The sequence below is a fragment of the Cricetulus griseus genome, chromosome 3 (genome assembly GCF_003668045.3).
Source record: "Cricetulus griseus strain 17A/GY chromosome 3, alternate assembly CriGri-PICRH-1.0, whole genome shotgun sequence".
Taxonomy (NCBI): domain Eukaryota; kingdom Metazoa; phylum Chordata; class Mammalia; order Rodentia; family Cricetidae; genus Cricetulus; species Cricetulus griseus.
The window spans coordinates 218,153,951-218,172,465 of NC_048596.1; the positions used below are offsets into that span (position 1 = coordinate 218,153,951).

At 41.5% G+C, this 18,515-nt stretch overlaps 1 protein-coding gene across 1 annotated transcript in view; it reads right to left on the bottom strand.

The window, feature by feature from the left end:
- Nucleotides 1-17,394, bottom strand: part of Cacnb2 (calcium voltage-gated channel auxiliary subunit beta 2) — a 341,459-nt gene extending 324,065 nt beyond the window's left edge. Inside the window, exons 1-2 of the mRNA XM_027405254.2 lie at nt 17,287-17,394; nt 7,659-7,751 (exon numbers count right to left, since the gene is read on the bottom strand). Of these exons, the coding sequence (XP_027261055.1) occupies nt 7,659-7,751; nt 17,287-17,394 (201 nt within the window). The remainder of the gene's footprint in view (nt 1-7,658; nt 7,752-17,286) is intronic.
- Nucleotides 17,395-18,515: the final 1,121 nt, after the last annotated feature.

An 18,515-nucleotide genomic window follows, 5' to 3' on the forward strand; every position in this document is an offset into this window, starting at 1 on the left:
CAGTACCTACACAGAGCTTATATCAGAATCAAAGACAACCTCAGTACCTACAATTATCTTAACAGTACAAGATAACAAGGGCTTTGTGTATTCGATACTTTACAGTACATAAACAATTTCAACAATGCTCAATGATTTTAATCCAGTGTCTATAAGTCATGTGTAGCACTTTTTGCCCTTTAATCCATTAGCATTAAAGTATTTGTTTTACTTACAAAGCCAAGGCCCCAGCAAACTATAAACTATTTCTGAAGTAGCCTCACATAAAACGAGGTGTAATGTTTGCCTAGCCTCACCCAGATTCATGACCTGGATGATTTCTGGGACCACGTCAGCTATAGCCAGCTCTCCAAACAGACTGGCACAGGCTACAGATGATTCACAGGCGAGTTCATTTCTGTTTGTTTAACACAGGATGGAGGCTTCCAGAATACTAAAATCCTAAATTTTGTATATTCCTGCAAATTCTTGGAAGGAGGAAAAAAAACAAAAACTCTTCCAACTATGTCTGTCCTTCTCATTACCAACAGGAATGACGGGATACACTGAAATGGGACACAAACTGAGAATCAAAGCAATTTTTGCTGCAAGAAATAAAGGGATGCTGGCTTTTAAAAAGTCATGAAGCTGAGCTGGGGAGATGGCTCAGTGGGGAAGAATGTTTGCAGCTTAAGCATGAGGACCGGAAATCATATCTCAGCACCTTTGTTAAAAGCTGGTCATGGCTGCCAAGGATCCCAACACTATGTGGCGTGGAGATAGAAGAATCACTAGGGGCTTGCTTGCCACAAGCACAGCACCAGGTTTAGTGAGAAACACTGGCTCAAAGGGTTAAGATAGAGAGATAGACCAGGACTCCCAACATCCTCCTTTAGCGTCCACATGTACTAGTGTTCATGTACTCATACACAAACAGGCAGAAGCAACACACACACACACACACACACACACACACACACATTCTCTATCTCACTTGCTCTCTTGCTCACTCTCTCTCACACCCACAATTGATAAATAAATAAATGAATAAAAATAAAGTCATAGCATACAATGAAACTATAATACTGAGGCCCATCCTCATTTTCCTCTAAAAAGATGACTTAGTGTCTTCATATGCTTTATGTTTTTGACATAAAATGTTCCCATAGGTGGGTGGTGGTGGTGCAAGCCTTGAATCTCAGCCCTCATGAGACAGAGGCAGGAGGATCTCTGTAAGTTTGAGGCTAGCTTGGTCTACAGAGAGAGTTACAGGACAGCCAGGACTGTACACGGAGAAACCCTGTCTTGAAAAACAACAACAACGAAGTTCCCATAGGATCATCTTATGAAACCCTTGGTTCCTCTGGCTGATGGCACTGCTTTGGGGGTTGTGGAGCCTTTGAGACTGCAGAGGTGAGTCACTGGAGCTGTGCTTGAAGATGACATCCCCTTCCAGTCTCAGGCAGAGCCCTCTGCTTTTTATCTTCAAAGGCATGAGCAGTCTCTGGCACATGCTCCTGCCACCACACATGGATTGACATCCCCTGAAACTGTGACCCAATTCTTTCCTCCCTCAAGTGGCTTCTGTTAGGAATTCTCTTATCACAATGAAGAAAAGGAGCTAATACAGTGTGTTTCATCCTAAAACCAATGGTGTTAGTGAGACACTTGTGATAGATTTCTACTAATCTATGCTTTTTTGTTACAAGAAAGTATAATGTCACCAAAGAAGAAAACAATCTGGGGTCAGCTGCCAACATTCAAATTCTCAATGCAATCTTCCTTATGATGTGACAATGATGAAGTTACTTCCTTTCCCTGTGCCTGAGTTTCCTCAGCTGTAAAATGGAGCTCTAGACATAGTAACATTTAATAAATGTTAGCTGTCAGTACTTCTCCCAAAATGCTTTGTTTCTTATTGATGTTTTCATAAATGTTCCAACTGGACAATTACATTTTTAAGTTAAAGTAGTGAATGGTTAAATAGTGCTTATTCACTTATTTCTAAGTAGCATACAGGTTTTAACTCATAAGTTTTTGGAGGGGGCCTATTTGCAATATGATGAGACGTCAAAAGGCAGAGTTATTGAGAAATTGATATTACCTAAAGATATAGTATTCATGTATAAAATTACCAAAGAATAACAAAAATTTTGAAAAAAAACCTAGTTATTTATCCAAAGGCCAAACATAAATGGTAGAGGCAATACTCAGACTCAGCATTTAACTGTTTTCCTGCTTCTGGAGAAAGCCATTTGACAAAAAAATCTCACCAAATCACAATTGATTTAAGAGAGAAATATGAAAATTATTACTTTGGGATACAGTTCCAATAGAGCATACCAAGGCTTACTAGATTACCCACTACATAAACAAATGAGACAGAATACACATAATTAAGTTCTTCCCAATCAATAATTTAACAAACTACAGGTCAGGTCAGGTGCTGCAATGTCTGATGCAGAATATTAGGTATTCCATCACATTACAACAGCTCACAGGGAGAGAAGGGAGAGCCTAGAGTGAACTCTCTCTCTCCAACCTCTCATGGGAGATCCCACTGATATTTGTAATAGACAGCCAAGAAGCCTGCAGGCAAAGGCCCCTTCAGGACACAACAAGCCCAGCTCTAGCATGAAACTGATGTACTGAAGATACACTTTCTAACAGGGTCAGGAATGAGTCATCCTTGAATCCCTGAAATAACACGGACTTCAAATAGGTTTCCAAGGCCAGAAAGATGGCTGCATGGTTTGGTAGTTGGGAAAGGATAACGGACAAAATGGAACCTATGCCTGGGACTGAAGCTGCTCTTTGTGGTAGCTGTAATTTTACTTCAAAGCCAAAAACAGAAACTTACTTATAGGCATTTATTTTCTTAAGAATAAGGATTACTTTAAAAATTAAGCTTAGTTAGAAAAACACACACACACAAAGGGACATGGAAAAACTACACTAGAAATCTGAAAAATTAACCACAGGTAAATGCATTGTATCATTTTATTGCTTATCCTTTTGTCCTTGTAATAGATCCCAAAACATTTCAGCATATTCCAATAGTGATGATATAATTTTAATCAAATATGTATAAATCTAGTTATTGTGGCTAATGGTATATTTACTAAAAGAGTGATTTTTAAAACCCTCATTATATTTTTCAGATTGTATGTATTTATATTTACTACTTCCTAAATGTTTTACAGCTACAGAGAAATTAAGACTTAATTATAAGCAAATCGATACTAACACCAGAGTGAGCAAGCACTCCATTGTCAGAGAGTGACCAAGATATAAAATATTGGCATCAAGTGCTGGCTACTTGAGAACAAGTGAAATGGCCAGATGTTGCCAGAAGTGATGCAAATTGACATAGTCACTTTGGAAAACTACTGACTTCATTGAGCCTATACACCCCATACGATGACATTTTCAGACTATTTGCTGAACAAAAGTGCAACCATGTGTGCCAATGGTACACCCAAGAATTTACACAGCAGCATTGTCTTATTAACCTTAAAGAGAAATGAGCCAAGTGCTTATTAATTATTAATTAATTATTATTAATTATCAAGGGCAGAACATGCAAATAAACTGTGGCACATCCCATGCAATGCAATGCTGTACAGCAAAGAAAATCAACCAAGTATTGAAATGCCCACAATGACTATGACTGGTATGAAGCTGGGTGCAAGAATTTAGACATAAAGCAATTTAGTCATAAGGCAAAAATATGTTTATATCAGGAAGAAAAGAACTTGGTTGTCTTTAATCAAGAAGGAGAGAACACAGATTGAAAACAGTCAGACCAGGGGATTGGGTGTGGAGTGCTGACACCATCTGTCGTGGTGGTTCTATGAGTACCGTGCCCCTGAGCCCCCTGACCTGAGCACATGAGTTCTAAACTCCTTGGCAAACATACCCCATTGTCAATAAGAGCAATAATTCAAAGTTAAGCAGGGAATTGGTGACACAGGCCTTTAATCCCTGCACTCGGGAGGCAGAGATAGATCTTTGTGAGTTCGAGGACATCCTGGTCCACAGAGGGCGTTCCAGGACAGCCTGAACTACATAGTGAGACTCTGTCTCTCAAAACAAAACACAAAACAAAAAGAATTCAAAGTTAAAAAAGAAAGGCCTCTTTCCCACCTCACAAGTAGATCTGTCTCTGTTAGTCTGCTTGAGCAGTCTTGCCAGATGTCTGAGTGTTTTAAGCAAGAGAAAGTTATGTTCTCACAGTACCAGAGCCTGGGGCAAAGACCTAGGTGTATGGCTATTCTCTTGCTGAGTCCTCACTGGCCTTTTGATGTATATATAGCCTCCCTGCTGTCTCTTTGGCTCCTAAGGCCACTGATATCAAACAGTACCTTACTTCTCACCTCATTTAACCCTCTTGACACCCCTGTGACACACTGTCTCCACATAAATCTCAGCAGCAGTCTATACATGATTCATCAGGAGAAGCAAGCCACCGGAAACAACTTCCCTGCTTCTCTACTAGTTCTCAAAAAAAAAAAAAAAATGCGAGAGATCTTAGGATTTTTCTCTATCCTAAACTGTCATACCCCCAGCTTCTAAACTATTTAAATATCAGTATTATAACTACCTACAAGTACCCATTTCCCAGTTTTTAAAGCCTGCACACAATAATATATTAAAAAGCAAAAAAACAAAAAATACAGAATTCTAAGGTTTTCAAAATTACATAGAAACTATTTTTAAATCTAAAACCATAATGAATCTAACTGCATCACTCTGTTAAATAATGTCATTACAACCTTATGTAGTAGAGCATGTCTGTGGTCCCAGGTAACTAGGAGGCTGAGGAAGGAGAGTAATTTGAGCTCATGAGTTCAATACCAGCCTGAGTAATACAGCAAGACTCCATTAAAAATAAAACAAGGAAAAGAAGAAAATAAATTCCAGTTCTAATGACCTACCACTCCTCTAATACTAATTATCAATGTTCCTAGCCACACACAGGTATATAACCACCAACACCAACACAAGTTCTGTGTTTAACAAACATGTACTGACAATAAGAAGAGCATTTGCCCGTTATATAATAACCTATCATGGTTACTCTTACCATTGGCCATGAGTTTCTGCAAACACTCCCCCAATCCACTTCTATTAGGGATCTAACCATGTCAGAGTAGCTTTTGCTTATTTTCATATGGCAGCAAAAGAGGAATGTTGTTGCAATGGCGATTACATTGTCAAAACAAAAGTATAATTTCCAACTCCAAGCCCCTGCCAGGCCGCTAGGATTTGCTCTGGGAGCCTGTGAGCGGGTTTCTGATGAACTGCTTAGATAATTGCTACCTCTGATCCATGCCATACAGAGGACCTCATTCCACTGAGATTCTACTTTTTGATTCTTTTGACTAGACTTTTTTTCCTTCTTACATGCTCACATGTGTTTTAACAATCTATAGCTACATTTAAATGATTGAACAGCTGCCTGAGTCACAACTGTGTCTCAAGCAAACATACTTTCCTAAGAATTCAGTGTCAAAAAGACATTACAGATAGAGAAAACAAACTCCAGTTCATTCACATGCAGTGCAGAAATCCCTGAGAACCCTCCCTTCTTATGACTTGAGCTCTCAAATTTTCACACAAGAGAAGCATGTGGCAAAAAGGGACAACTGGAAACGGAGGTGGCCTCTCAATCAAGAGCTTAAATGAGCAATGAAAGACTCCATACTATTAATTCAGATTCACTGTAACTTGCTTACTTGAAACATGTCAGTTTCAGTTTTCACCACTTTCCACAAGCTGCTTGGCATCATCTATTGCCCCACTAAAGCTCCTATTCCGAAGGCTTTTAGAGCTGTCTTGCTTTGCAGCATCCAATGCTCAACCCTGCTGCAATGATCAAAAGTTCTGCAGTTGAGTTGTCCATGTTCAGATCCGTTACCCCAATGGCAAAATAAAAGTGGGTGCTTGACATGCAAAAGGCTTTGGCTACCCTCCCTTTAACACCTAAGCTAAATAACTAAATCCCAGGCCCTTCAGGCCTCCTAGGGACTCCAATACAAGTTCTGTGTATGTTACCATCGGAAAAGTAAACATACTATAAGCTCTTCACACTACACCCAGCTGCCTGACACCACTACAACATTGATCTAGATGAACCACACTTAGGGAACCACACCTGGCTTGATCTTTTTCTTTCTAAATGTTCCTTTGCAAATAGTTTCCCTCCTTTTTAACTTACTAATTTTTGTTTTTTACTTCTTGTAACCAAAACAGTTTCCAATTGGTAAAGATTGAATTCTTTTTCCACTTGCCTAAAAGTTGCTTGATACACCTTTGGCATATTCAACTAATGCAAAAGGGGACAATGGCTGGGCAGGGATCACCTGAACCTATATAAGGAATATTCCATATTACTGATATGGAATCAGTAACTATAGACATAGCAGGTAGACATGTCTAAAGCCATACATGTTTAAACCTGTGGTCTACTGTGACAAACCTGAATGAAACTCTCAGGGACAATGTCACAGAAAGACATCAGACTCAATTGGGATAGAGAGAGAGTCAAGTGTTATGGTCTCCAACAAAAAACAAAACACAAAATTTCAAAACTGGATTCACAGAAGACCCCTGCCAAACACACAAGGGGCAAGAGCAGAGTCTGGGCTCTTGATAAAAAGACCCAAGAGGTAAATGAAATAAGTGACATCCAAAGAAGCACTTGGTGTTTCCAACAGAACCATTGATCTAGGCAGTGAGCTGCATCCACAGGGAATTATTCACAGATTCACCAGCCAGAAACTGACCATCTATCAGCCAGGAAAGCATGCTCTACTTAATATCCTTCTCCCATCTCCAGTGTAACTGAGAAGTGCTAGATGAAGATGCATACTCACCCATACACTTTATGAGGCTTCAATATGCTCACCTATATCTCATGAGGTAATACCTACTCAAACCTATGTCCCTCAGAGGGCTGACTACTGTGTGCCTCCTCTGGGACTTGAAGTACTTTCTGTTGCAATAATTTATTTAAGCAGACTGATGCTTTCTGCTGGGCAGAACTTTACCACAGTTTACTGACATAAAGATTGCTTCAATTTCTAAACACAGCCAAACAGCCAACTTACACCTGAAGCCATCATTCAATCCATTTAACCTTAGAAGTGAAAAACCAAGGATAGTTTTCTCTTTTCTTAATCCAAACCATGGGAAAAAGGAGGAGGAGGAGGAGGGAGGAGGAGGAGGAGGAGAGAAGAAGAAGAAGAAAGAAGAAGAAGAAGAAGAAGAAGAAGAAGAAGAAGAAGAAGAAGAAGAAGAAGAAGAAGAAGAACCAGCTAAAGAAATATCCATATTGCCATGTCATAGTTGTGAGAATGGATGCCCCCTCCCCAAAGCCTGTCAAAACCCCAAACTCATTCCTATTGTAGCATTTCTGTCTTTCTGTAAGAAGAAATGCTCCATAATGAATTCTGCAGCCGATTCTCCCCAACTTGCCAGGCAAGAATGCAATTATTATTCAGAGTCACATTTGAAGCATAAATATTTTCATTAGGACATTAAACTGCACACGTTTCACTTCGATTTCAAGTAAAAATATTGCATAAATCTTCAGAGTGTGAATTTAAACCCACTTAAAAAATAAAACTGCATTTTAAATATACTTCTCAACACCATGGACTTGAGAGCTCCCTTACCTGGCGGACAAAGCTGTTTGAGGTGGTGTCTGATGACGTGCTTCCATCGGAGCCTTTAAACCTATTTTTCCTCCTGGCTCCTTTCCCATATGACTACATAAAAGAAAAGAAAGAGAGAAATGAGATAATCATAACCTTCCACAGGAATCTATCCCCATTCAAGAAAATGTCAGAATTCCAAACTGGTAATAAATTTGCTATTGTATGGGCATCATTGGGAAATTAATATTGTGGAACCATTAAAACTTCCTTCAGATCCATAAGTAACACGGGGGCAGAGTCTAGACAAAGCGCTTAGTGACTGGTAGACTGAGGCAATGCATATTCGCTGAGATATTTTAGCATCCGAGAAGGAAATCCAGTAAAGATAAAACATCTTTAAAAGCAATTTACAAACACAAAGTTCAAGGTAAGAGCAGGAGAAACAAACAGGGTTTCTTATGATAGCAGAATTGAGTTGAGCACAAATATTTACCAACAAACTTGCTTTTCTGTTCTATTTCTGTTCTAGAGTTCACATTCAGAGCTCTGACAATAAACTATGCATGAATCGATGCGAATTCTAAGCAAGAGAAGTCATTGCAAGTATTAGACATTAAAACATAAGTATCATTCTTACAACTTTGAGGAAAACAGTTTATTCTACCATCTAATGTGTGAGAAAAATACTTCATCCCTGAGTTTTAGATTTAAATATACAGAGATGGGAATCCTGTCTATGGCATACTTTGAGAAATTCTTTAAGCTTCAAGAACTGTTATTTTCAAATGTGATTATTTTTAGGCATTAAAAGAAGATTTCGAGGGTTTGTTTTTAAGGATTAAGTGAAATGAAAATCTCTGAATATAACTCAATGGTAGAATGCTTACCTAGCATGTAGGAAGACCTCCTTTACACACACACACACACACACAACACACACACACACACACACACACACACACACACGAGAGAGAGAGAGAGAGAGAGAGAGAGAGAGAGAGAGAGAGAGAGAGTTATTTATGGAATTTAGGGTAAGCTAGCTCACAATAAGTGTTCAAATACTATACAAAAAGTGAAAGCCACGTGAGGGCTGGGAAGTGTAAGGGACAGCCTGAGCTAAAATACATGACATCAGTTATTGTTAGATTTATAGAGACTTCATTAAATGATCAAAAGTAATCTGCCTTTTAAAAACCACCATACTCAGGTTTTGAAAATGCTACTTTATTATATTTGATTATTTATAAAGTGTTCATAAAACTAAAAGCATCCTATAAAACATAATATATGTAGCACTTAAGCAGGCTCAAATCTATCGGGAACATTTGTGTTGAGTCATTTATATGGATTTGCCATCAGTGAGAATGTGGTGCAATATTAAACAAAAAATTCTTAAATATGTTTGTCCTGTGCCAAGTGTCTAAGGGCTTAATGTAATACAAACATGTTTCTGTGGCATCTGATTAACTCTCATCTTTGTAAAAGGAAAGAGGAGCGGGGCTGGGTTTTCCTGTGACATATAAGGCTCTCCTCACTTCACAGCTTATTTTTCTTACTTATATAAACATTATTCGGCAAACTGTTGAAAAGTAACATTCTTTTAACAACACTCTTCCTTTTCCAATTATTTTGTAAAGGTTTCAACAAAGCCATTTTATCAGGCCAAAGAAGGCTAAAATGAGGTATGAAAATCCCCTACATTTTTAAAAATTACATTATTCCATATGGAAAAATCCTTATTACTTTGAAAGAATTTTATAAGATAGAACATATTTATTTAGGACACTTGTGAGCAGTCTATACAACACACATTATTTATCCTCATGAATAATATTTTTGAGAACAAAGACAAAATATAATCTTATTGTTGTTTTTCTCTTCCCTTTTGGTACCATTTTGAAATGGCTAGAAAACAACAACTCTATCATTCTTTATTTCATCGTTTGAATGATAACAATGCTTGTTCTTCAGCTGCTTGGGGGTCTAAAGCTTTTCCTGGCTACTCAAAATGGCACAATCAGCCCCATGAGAGCAGAGGATGAATGCTGAAGATAGATAGTCCCAGGAGAGGCTGCTGTTCTTTAAAAAAGGAGGGGGCAGGGAGTGAGGGAGAGAGGATAGATGACACAGACACAATCAAAACTTCATATGAATTTTTCTAATCTGGTAATATTGTTCACAAACATTATTTTAGGTGTACTTAGTTTTCAACAGAATATATGTGCTATGAAAATTTTCAGTTTTAAACTGTTTTTTTTTATTAGTTCAAATTAGGAACAAGCTGGCTTTACATGTCAATCCCTTCTTTACACACAGTTTATACTCTATAAAAATATGGCATACTGAGTTATGTGCAAACTGTTATTTTTTAATTTCTTTGTGAGTGGTGTATGTTTGTGTAGGTTTGTGTCTATGTGTGTGGAGGTTAGAAGATGACCTCTGGTATCAGTCCTCACCTTCTGTGCTGTTTGAGACTGTCTCCTGTGGTATGCTGCAGGGGATAGCAAGCTAGCTGGTCCATAAGCTTCTGTGGATTCTCCCATCCCTGCCTCCCATCTCACTGCAGGAGTGCTGGGACTATAGCTGTGTGCCATTAGGTCTCCTTATACATGGATTCTGGGGATTCAAACTCAGATCCTCATGCTTGCATGGCAAGTGTTTTATACACTGAGCCATCTCTTCAGATCCCACTAGTAGGTTTTACACTCTCCCTCAATCACACGTATTTTTAAGGAGTGACTAAAAGCATTTAAACATTTGGAATTTTACAGTGTTATAGGCAGTTGCTATTCGGAGCATATCGTATTTATTGGAGCCAAAATAAACCAATATGCTCATTTATATCTCAATCCTGTTATTTCACTCATTTCAGCATAACTGTAGTTTTTTTTTTTTCACTGTCTAAAGGCCTACTCCACAGAAATTATACCATAAATCTTTCCAGGAACCTGTGTCTGGGGAGTTCATAGGCCCTAAGGGAGAACCCCCTGCTACTGTTCTGCTAAATGGAGCATGCTCAGCCCTGAGAAGGCCATCAGTGTCACCTCTCACCACCAAAACCCAAAGAATATCACAGAATTAGAGGCTGAAGAATGTAAAAACCAGAGGTTCAGGAAAGGTGCTGGAAGAAAAGAAAAACAAACCAAAACAATAACAACAACAACACCCAAAAAACAAAACAGTGTTTCCTGGACATGACCTAGTGAAGTACACATGAGCTCACTACAGCTATGGATACCTGCACAAGACCTGCATAAGACTGGGCCCATCAACATTCCATCATGATGCCCCATCCCTCTCTGAGAGATTATTGATGCCTAGTGGTAGTTGGAGGAGGCATCATTTTCTTCAGTGTTGTAGTCACTGATAAGCTGTCCATGTTTATGTAGTCAATCCTAACTAAACTCTGAGTTGCACACACAAAAAGTCAATAGAAGAGGGACTCCTTGGGAAGAGGGTTCAACCAGGAGAAGAAGGGAGAATGAGACAGTAATAAGGGTGAAAAAAGACTAAAACCCATTATGTACCTGTATGAATTTGTCCAAAAATAAAAAAGTTCCCTTTAGTTTAATGAATATTTAAAATTAAATACATTTTGTCTGAAATGGCTTGCTTTTTAAAATTAATTTATTCCCTGGAAAAGTAGGGCTAAAGTGAAGAATCTATAAAGAGGGGGATCCCCACCCCCAATTGGAGGGCATCTAAGAACTAAACAATATTTAGTTAGCTATATTTGGAAAAGAAAGAGCATTTCCTTGATTTTCTACTTTAGGCGCTGCTATCTGCATAAACAATGGTCTCTCGATGCCATTGAACAACAATATGACACCTAATATTTGAGACAGTTAAGCATCAGAACAGCTCCACTTGAAAAGAGGAAGAGAGAGAAAAGAAAGGAGTTTGGCTGGAGTGCAAAAGGCTACCCACAAACTCTGCCAAACACATGCTCTCCCTGACTCCTTCTTGGAACGCCCCAACAGTCACTCATTCATACTGAGAATGGTGTTGACATGCAACTACATAAAACTAAATTGTGTCATTATATTAAGGGAGAGGCACATAATTAGGCTGTCTAAACACATCAAAGACTTCAGAAATTAGAACAAAATTAAGAAATTTACACAAACATATTTTAAAAGACACTCAAAATACATGGTGATCTCAGTACCAGATTTGTGCAAATAATGTGCAACACTGGTTAATTCTCAAAAACAGATTTGTTTTGAAACTCAGCAGATAAATGCTCATGTTTGCAGAGGTAGCTAAAGTCTCACTTTTGAACGAGTGAAGGGGACAGTAGGAGTTAATTATGGGGATTTCAACAGGGTAAACAAAGTTTTCATGGCAGCCCCTGGGGACAGCTTTAAGAAAGATGTGTGTGCTTGATGCTTTTATGTGACAAATTGCTGTCCACGAGCAAAATGCTGATGACTAAAATTAGTTTGCTTCCACTCAATTAGTCATTGCTGACATTCATCCCTTTGAATTCCAGACTTTCTTCATCTTGGGAATAATGTCAACATGACTAAAATTATTGAAGAGGAATCCATCAATCCATCCCCTTGTTTAGAGACGCTTGATTATGAACAAAGTTCTTAGGTCCTCTACTAAGTGAGAAGTAGCTGAGATTGCCTCGTTAGGGAAAGAGAAATACAATTGGTTTTCCTATGGATCCAGCTCATTCCAAAGCAGAATCAGGAGGCGATAACAATACAGCTCTTTGGGGTGAGGTCTGGCAGGTGGAACAGGAAAGAAGTGGTTATCTTAGAAGTGAGGTTTAACCCAGGGAGGACCTGAACAGAAAAGAAAGAGGAGGAAAGGCCAGGGACAAGTGTGTAATTTTTTCACAATGCTAGGCTTGGAAAGATTTCTGAGGAAGGCTCAGTTGCTTTAAGCGATATCATAAATAATTGTAACTCTCAGCAGCTGTAAAACAAATAATGTCCAGTGCTTGTCATACGTCATACGTGGTCAATAGAACATAGACTTGTCTGAGTGTCACAAAATTGAAGAGTGCTTCCTCCCTGCTTCACAGGGTTAACATATTTATCTAATCTTTACTGGAAAAGGTCAAGACTACATACAGTATATTACAATGGAGTCAAAGGCAGCAGCAGGTAACTTATAGAACAGGAAGAGAGGCTATGGATGTGGATCTGCCATAGAGTACTTCCCTAGAATGTTCAAAACACTAGGGTCCATTCCCAGCCCCACAAATTGGGGTGGAGGTGGGGAGGAGAACAGTGGAAGGAAGGGCTCAAGCTAGTAGAGCAACTAAACCTCATATCATTCAAATATTATATTTGGAATTCCAAAAGCACACTCAGAATTTCTGATTGACATGATTTTTCAATTGCTCCAAAACCCTGACACTAATACCATTCATCAGGAAAGCAACCAATCCTAGAAATGAGTGAGGGTTCGGGTAACACCTACAGCAGGAACCCAGCCACTGAATTTGGATATAAGACTTCCACACAGCAGAAACCTAAGCATGTTTCTGAGGAGCCAGGACTAACTTGGTTAAAGAGCAATGGAAGGAAGGCTGTCACTCTTCTGATAAAGCCCTTTGCTACAGCAGGTTGGGATGTTGCCATGACCAGACTCTGTTTCTATGGTGTGCTAAAAGGCAGTTGGGGAACTGGCAGGGGCGGAACCAGCTGGGATCTGTTGCTAGGAGCAAAACAAACAGGCCCTCTGCTTCCTGTCCCTCATTGTCAGGTGTGACTGGAGATGCTGGCTGGCTACCGGCTCTTTGAGGCCTAATTTGCAGAGCGCCTGTTCTGTTTCCAGTCCATTTCCTCTTCTGTCACTATCTTATTCCCAATCCTTCTCATCTGCTTCCCATCCACCCAGCCTTCCCAGGAGCTTTCCAATTCCTTAGAGAAGGAACAGCAATGATTTTCAGAATCATGCTGTCCAACAAGAATGTGAGCCACCTATGGAATACACATTCTCTAGCAGCCACAGTAAGAGGGGAAATGAATTACAACAATGCCTTCCTTGTATCAAATTCAGCAAAACAAAATACAGTCACTTCAATATGTATTCAGTTTAAGAGGTATTAATGGAGATGTGTCCTGTTTATTATTTGCACTGTGAGCTTTTGAAACCTTGTATGTTCACATATACAACACATCTCATGTTGGGCTGGCCACATATCAAGTGACCAGAGGCCACAGGGAGATAGTGCCTAATATAGTAGACCTTGGAGCTTGGAGAGCCCTAGGAAAACCTTGACTTTCTGGCTCCAGATACACTCTCATACTATCCAGGCACTATTTAAAAACCAATGCACCTGGTAAAAGCAGAGTGTTTAAGATTTGCACTGACATGAGCTTGTATTTCTCACATAAAGAACATATCCACTCTGTTCCTGGTGGTGCACGTGGGAGCAGAACTCAAATGGATGAGGAAATTCCATCTCCTTGGACGAAACAAATGATGAAGAGTTTAGGAAACTTTGTCTTTCACTTTGCTCCCGTGAAGTAGCTCTAGGGATTTAAAAAGGAAGAAGACACCAGACTCTTGAAGCCAATGATGGCTGAGAAGTTTATCTGTGAATGGAAGCTCCACTTGTACACTTCTGGGGAGAATTATTATTTACCACCTTCAGCAAAAGATCCCCACACGCCAAAATAAATAAAATAAAAAAGAAAACAAAATAGAAATAGGAAAAGGTGAGGGGGATACTTCCCAGGCAGCCTTATTTCTAATGTAGATTTACAGCCAGTCTGTTCTGCCCAAACAACGACCGAAGTTTCACAGGAACCCTATGATGCCAGGACTTACCAGAAATAAGCAGTGCAACTCTGCCCTCACATAATGCATGTGAGATAAACAAAATAAGGTAAAGTTGTTTTCATTTTAGGAGCCCCCAAAAGCAGGAGAGGGTGAAAATTTAAGCCTTACTTGACATACATGTATTTATAAAAATCCATTACCTCTTTTAATCTCTATCCCATATCCGTGTAGTCCTGGCTTGGTGTTTAAGAAGTCTGATGATTACAAGCTTACCTAACATAGCCATGATCTTTTCATCACTTTCGAGTTTAGACATTTTTAGCCCTTGCCCAAAGTGTTGAATATCTATTAACCCCACCCCCTTTCTTGCAGCTCTGCCTCTGCACTCTCAGAACATTCTCTGTGGATCTGGCCAGTGAGCTGTCACGTGGCTCCGTCTCTGAACCTTTTCCACAGATCTGTTATTCAAAGTCTCCAACATGTGACTTCAAATAGCCTTTCCAACCTGATGCCTGGCATTACCCAATCAAACGCTTTCCCTGCTTTCCACACTAGAGATTACAAGTACACACTATAGAGACATCTAATTTCTACAATAGCTTTACATGTGGCTCCCATTATGTCTTTCAAAGTTTGGGTTGAAATCTAGCACACCCTTTCAAATGCCACTTCCCTTGTCAAATATTGAAGATAACTCAAGACTTACGACCTTTACTGCATTCTCCAGAAGACCCACCGACACAAATGTCTCCTTTGCCACTCATGAAACTACAGGAGTATAAATTCTTTGAAGGGAGAAAATTCTACCTGTCCACTTTAGATTAATTCCAATTTAGATTAATTCCAATTTAGATTAATTCCAATTAATACCCAGCTATATACTGGGTATTTGCTGCCTTGAATTTAATTAGAAATAATCAGGTAAATTAGTGCTCTCACCTAAATACAGTTACTTTTTTCTGTTAATTTATCAACCCTAACTTTGACTGCCAAAATTTCAAAACTCCTATTTTTATGACAAGAATAAAAAAAATTCTTAAAAAAGAAAAACAAATTACGTAAAGAAACTTCAAAGAGAAGAGACATCACAACGACCTTCCTCTCCCAATCTTCAAGCACTTCATCCCTGCACAACCTAAGTCTCTGAGTACATCTTTTAACTCATCTCAGCTGGCAAGTATCATGATAAAATCAGGAGCCTAAAACAAACGTGAGCTCTGTGGGTTCAAATTCAGATCCCCTGGCAGAATCTGGCTGTGAGAGTGCTGGTTAATTACAGATCCCCCACCAGGCTTGTTAGCCAACAGCCAGGCAGACTGAAGCCTACCTACCTGCTTTACCACCACAAAAGAAATGAATTTCTGATTTACAAGTCCATATCGTCCATGTTTTCTCTTTATCTCTAATCAGTGTAAATTGTGCATTCTAAGTTAGAACATGCCGTTTCCAGTGGTCAAAGAGAGCTCAATAAAGAGTCAACAAGATGGCTCAGCAAGTAACAGCAATAGGCAGGAAGCCCTAGGACCTGTACTCAAACCCTGAGACCCACATGGCTGAAGGAGAAAACCCACCGGCCTTCTGCAACTAACCCTTTGACCCAGCAATACAACCTTTCGGCCTGCACACACATGAACACACATGTGAATGAATAGCACCCACGCAAACATGCTCCCAAGCAAAGTCAGAAACACACAGAGGGAGTTCGAAGGAGCTTGAATTATACACATGGGTTACCATTGTCATGGTACAGAAATACTACCAGAGCAGCAGCTACATACATATTTGTGACCTTTCTCAGAATGCCCCACTACTACAGAGTAAACCCTCGTCCCCTGTAGATTTTACGTTATGTGTTAATTATGTGCACACATATCACAGTTTACAACCTGGCAAATGTGGGTGGCAATCAGCAAGCCAAAGCCATTAAGTAACGGGGAAGCACCCTCCTGGACTCACCCTAGTCTCTTCCTAGTACTCTCCAACTAACCCAAGTGTCAGGCCGGAAGGCTTTGCCCCAAGAATAAAAGTTGAGAGAGACTCCTTACCCCAGGTCTGGGGGTGTCTGGAATACCAACTGTACCTGCCAAAGCCTTACGTAAAAGCTACCTTATCACACCCAACGCCTACAACCGACATCTCCTATTTCACAATGAACAGCGGAACAGAATTTTTCCAGAAACCGCTAATACTCATCAGAGAAGGGAACCCAGGAGCGGCTAGAATGGCTTGCCATTTCAGGGTAAACAGAAACAAAAACTTTCTCTCCTCCCCAACTCTCTGCTCTCTTCTTAAAGCAAAGGAAAAAGGAGGTTCAGGGGACAGCTGAACTGTCTGAGTGGCACAGAGTCCCAGGTGCCAAGGGGGGGGGGTAGAGGCTGATCTCAGGGGACAAGGCAGGGGGGTTCCACGCCCATCTCGACCCCTCAGAGCATCCCACCTCCCCGCCCAGCTCCTAGCGGAGGACCACCAGAGGCAGTGGCCGGAAACAGCGCTGCGGGATGCGGAACCCTTTCCCTCCCGCCCGGACTCACGATCTTGAGCCGGTCCAGTCCGCTCGCCTGGTCCATAGCTCTCCATGTGCTTCTCCCTGGCAGGGGCGCGGACCGCCGAGCGGCGTGGCCCGGGAGAAGCCGGGGCGGAGCGGCAGGTCGTCCTCGCCCCTTCCCACTGGCTTTTCAAAAAGCAAAGAGGAAAAAAAAAAAATGGAAGCCGAGCAGAGCCAGGGAAGGCGCGCAGGGGCAGGGTCCGGGTCAGCCCGGGGATGGGGGAGGAGGTGGCGAAGCAGACCCAAACTAGAGGGGGAGGCGAGGTCTGCGATCAGGAAAGGAGGAGGAGGCGGGAGGGACTGAGGTCGGAGCCCCGAGGCTCACAAAGCCAGCAGAAGGCGCGGCGCTGTGGCTACCTGTGCTCCGAGCGCCCCCGCGGGAGCCGCGCTCTCCAGCAGCTCCATCTGGCTCTCCTGCGCCACCGCCGCTATGGGAGGCGACTTGGACGTGTCGCTTTGGACCATCGGCGAAAAGTCGGCTCCAAGGCGGCGAGTCCCCTTCTCCACGCCCCGGGTCCCCCGCTCCTCTTCGCCCTATGATCGGCGGCTCTCAGTGAGCGGGGCGCCGCTGGAGCATGTTGCAAAGCCTAGAGGCAGCGGCGCGGGCACGCGGCTGGGTGGCCAAGGAGAGGGGCTCACGCTCTTTGGGGCCTCGGGGCCAGCGAGCGGCCCAGACGCGGACTGCGGGGCGGGCGGTCTCCCGGGAAGGTCCCCGCCAGGAGGGAGGGCGCTCCGGGAGCGCGAGCCAGGGGGAGGCGCGTCGGAAAGCGAGAGTGACAAGCCACTGCCACTCCGAAAAGTTCCTCGCGGATGGCGTGGGCTCCGACTCAACTGCAGCCCGTCGCCGTGGCACTCGCGCTGGAAAGTTTTTGAAGACGCGAAAGCCAGCCGGGGCTCCCTGGGGAGGTAACAGGACCAGTCGCTCAACTCACCTCCTCTTCCCGGGGACCAGGGGAGGGAAAAGATCCCCAGGGTTGGTCTCTAAATTGACAGTCTCTATGATTCAGAAAAAGCTGCAGACAGACTCCGGAGCCTCTGCAAAAAGCAGCACTTGAGGCAGAAAGCAAGTGCTGTTGATGAACTAAGGCTTCCTCCCACATGATCCTGATCTGACAATTGGCTCAAACCCATGACACCTGTGCCCTAGCTTTTCGCTTTGTGATGACCTGTTTTGTTTCTGTTGTCTTTGCTAGTAGCACTTCTTTGCTAGCAGACTGGATCCCCCCCCCCCCACACACACACACATGGTTGAGAAGTCTTAATGTGACCCTTGAGACAAAAAGAGGGGTTGCACGGTTTTAAAGACCTTGAAATGTTTGACAAGTGGCTAAAGCCAGCATGTTTAGTGTTGGATGGATGGGGAGTTAGGGAGGAGATGGAAGAGAAGGACTATAAATGGAATATATTGTACGAATTTTCGATTTAAAAACAAAGAAAAGGAGGAGGAGGGAGAAAGAAGAGTAATTTTCCATTCTAATATTGACAGCTTTTCGCTTTGTAAGGTGGTTCGGCTCTGACAAACTTTACTGCTCTCTGCACTGGAAATCTACATACAAATTTCCTAGGTGTCAATCATTTTGTAGCAA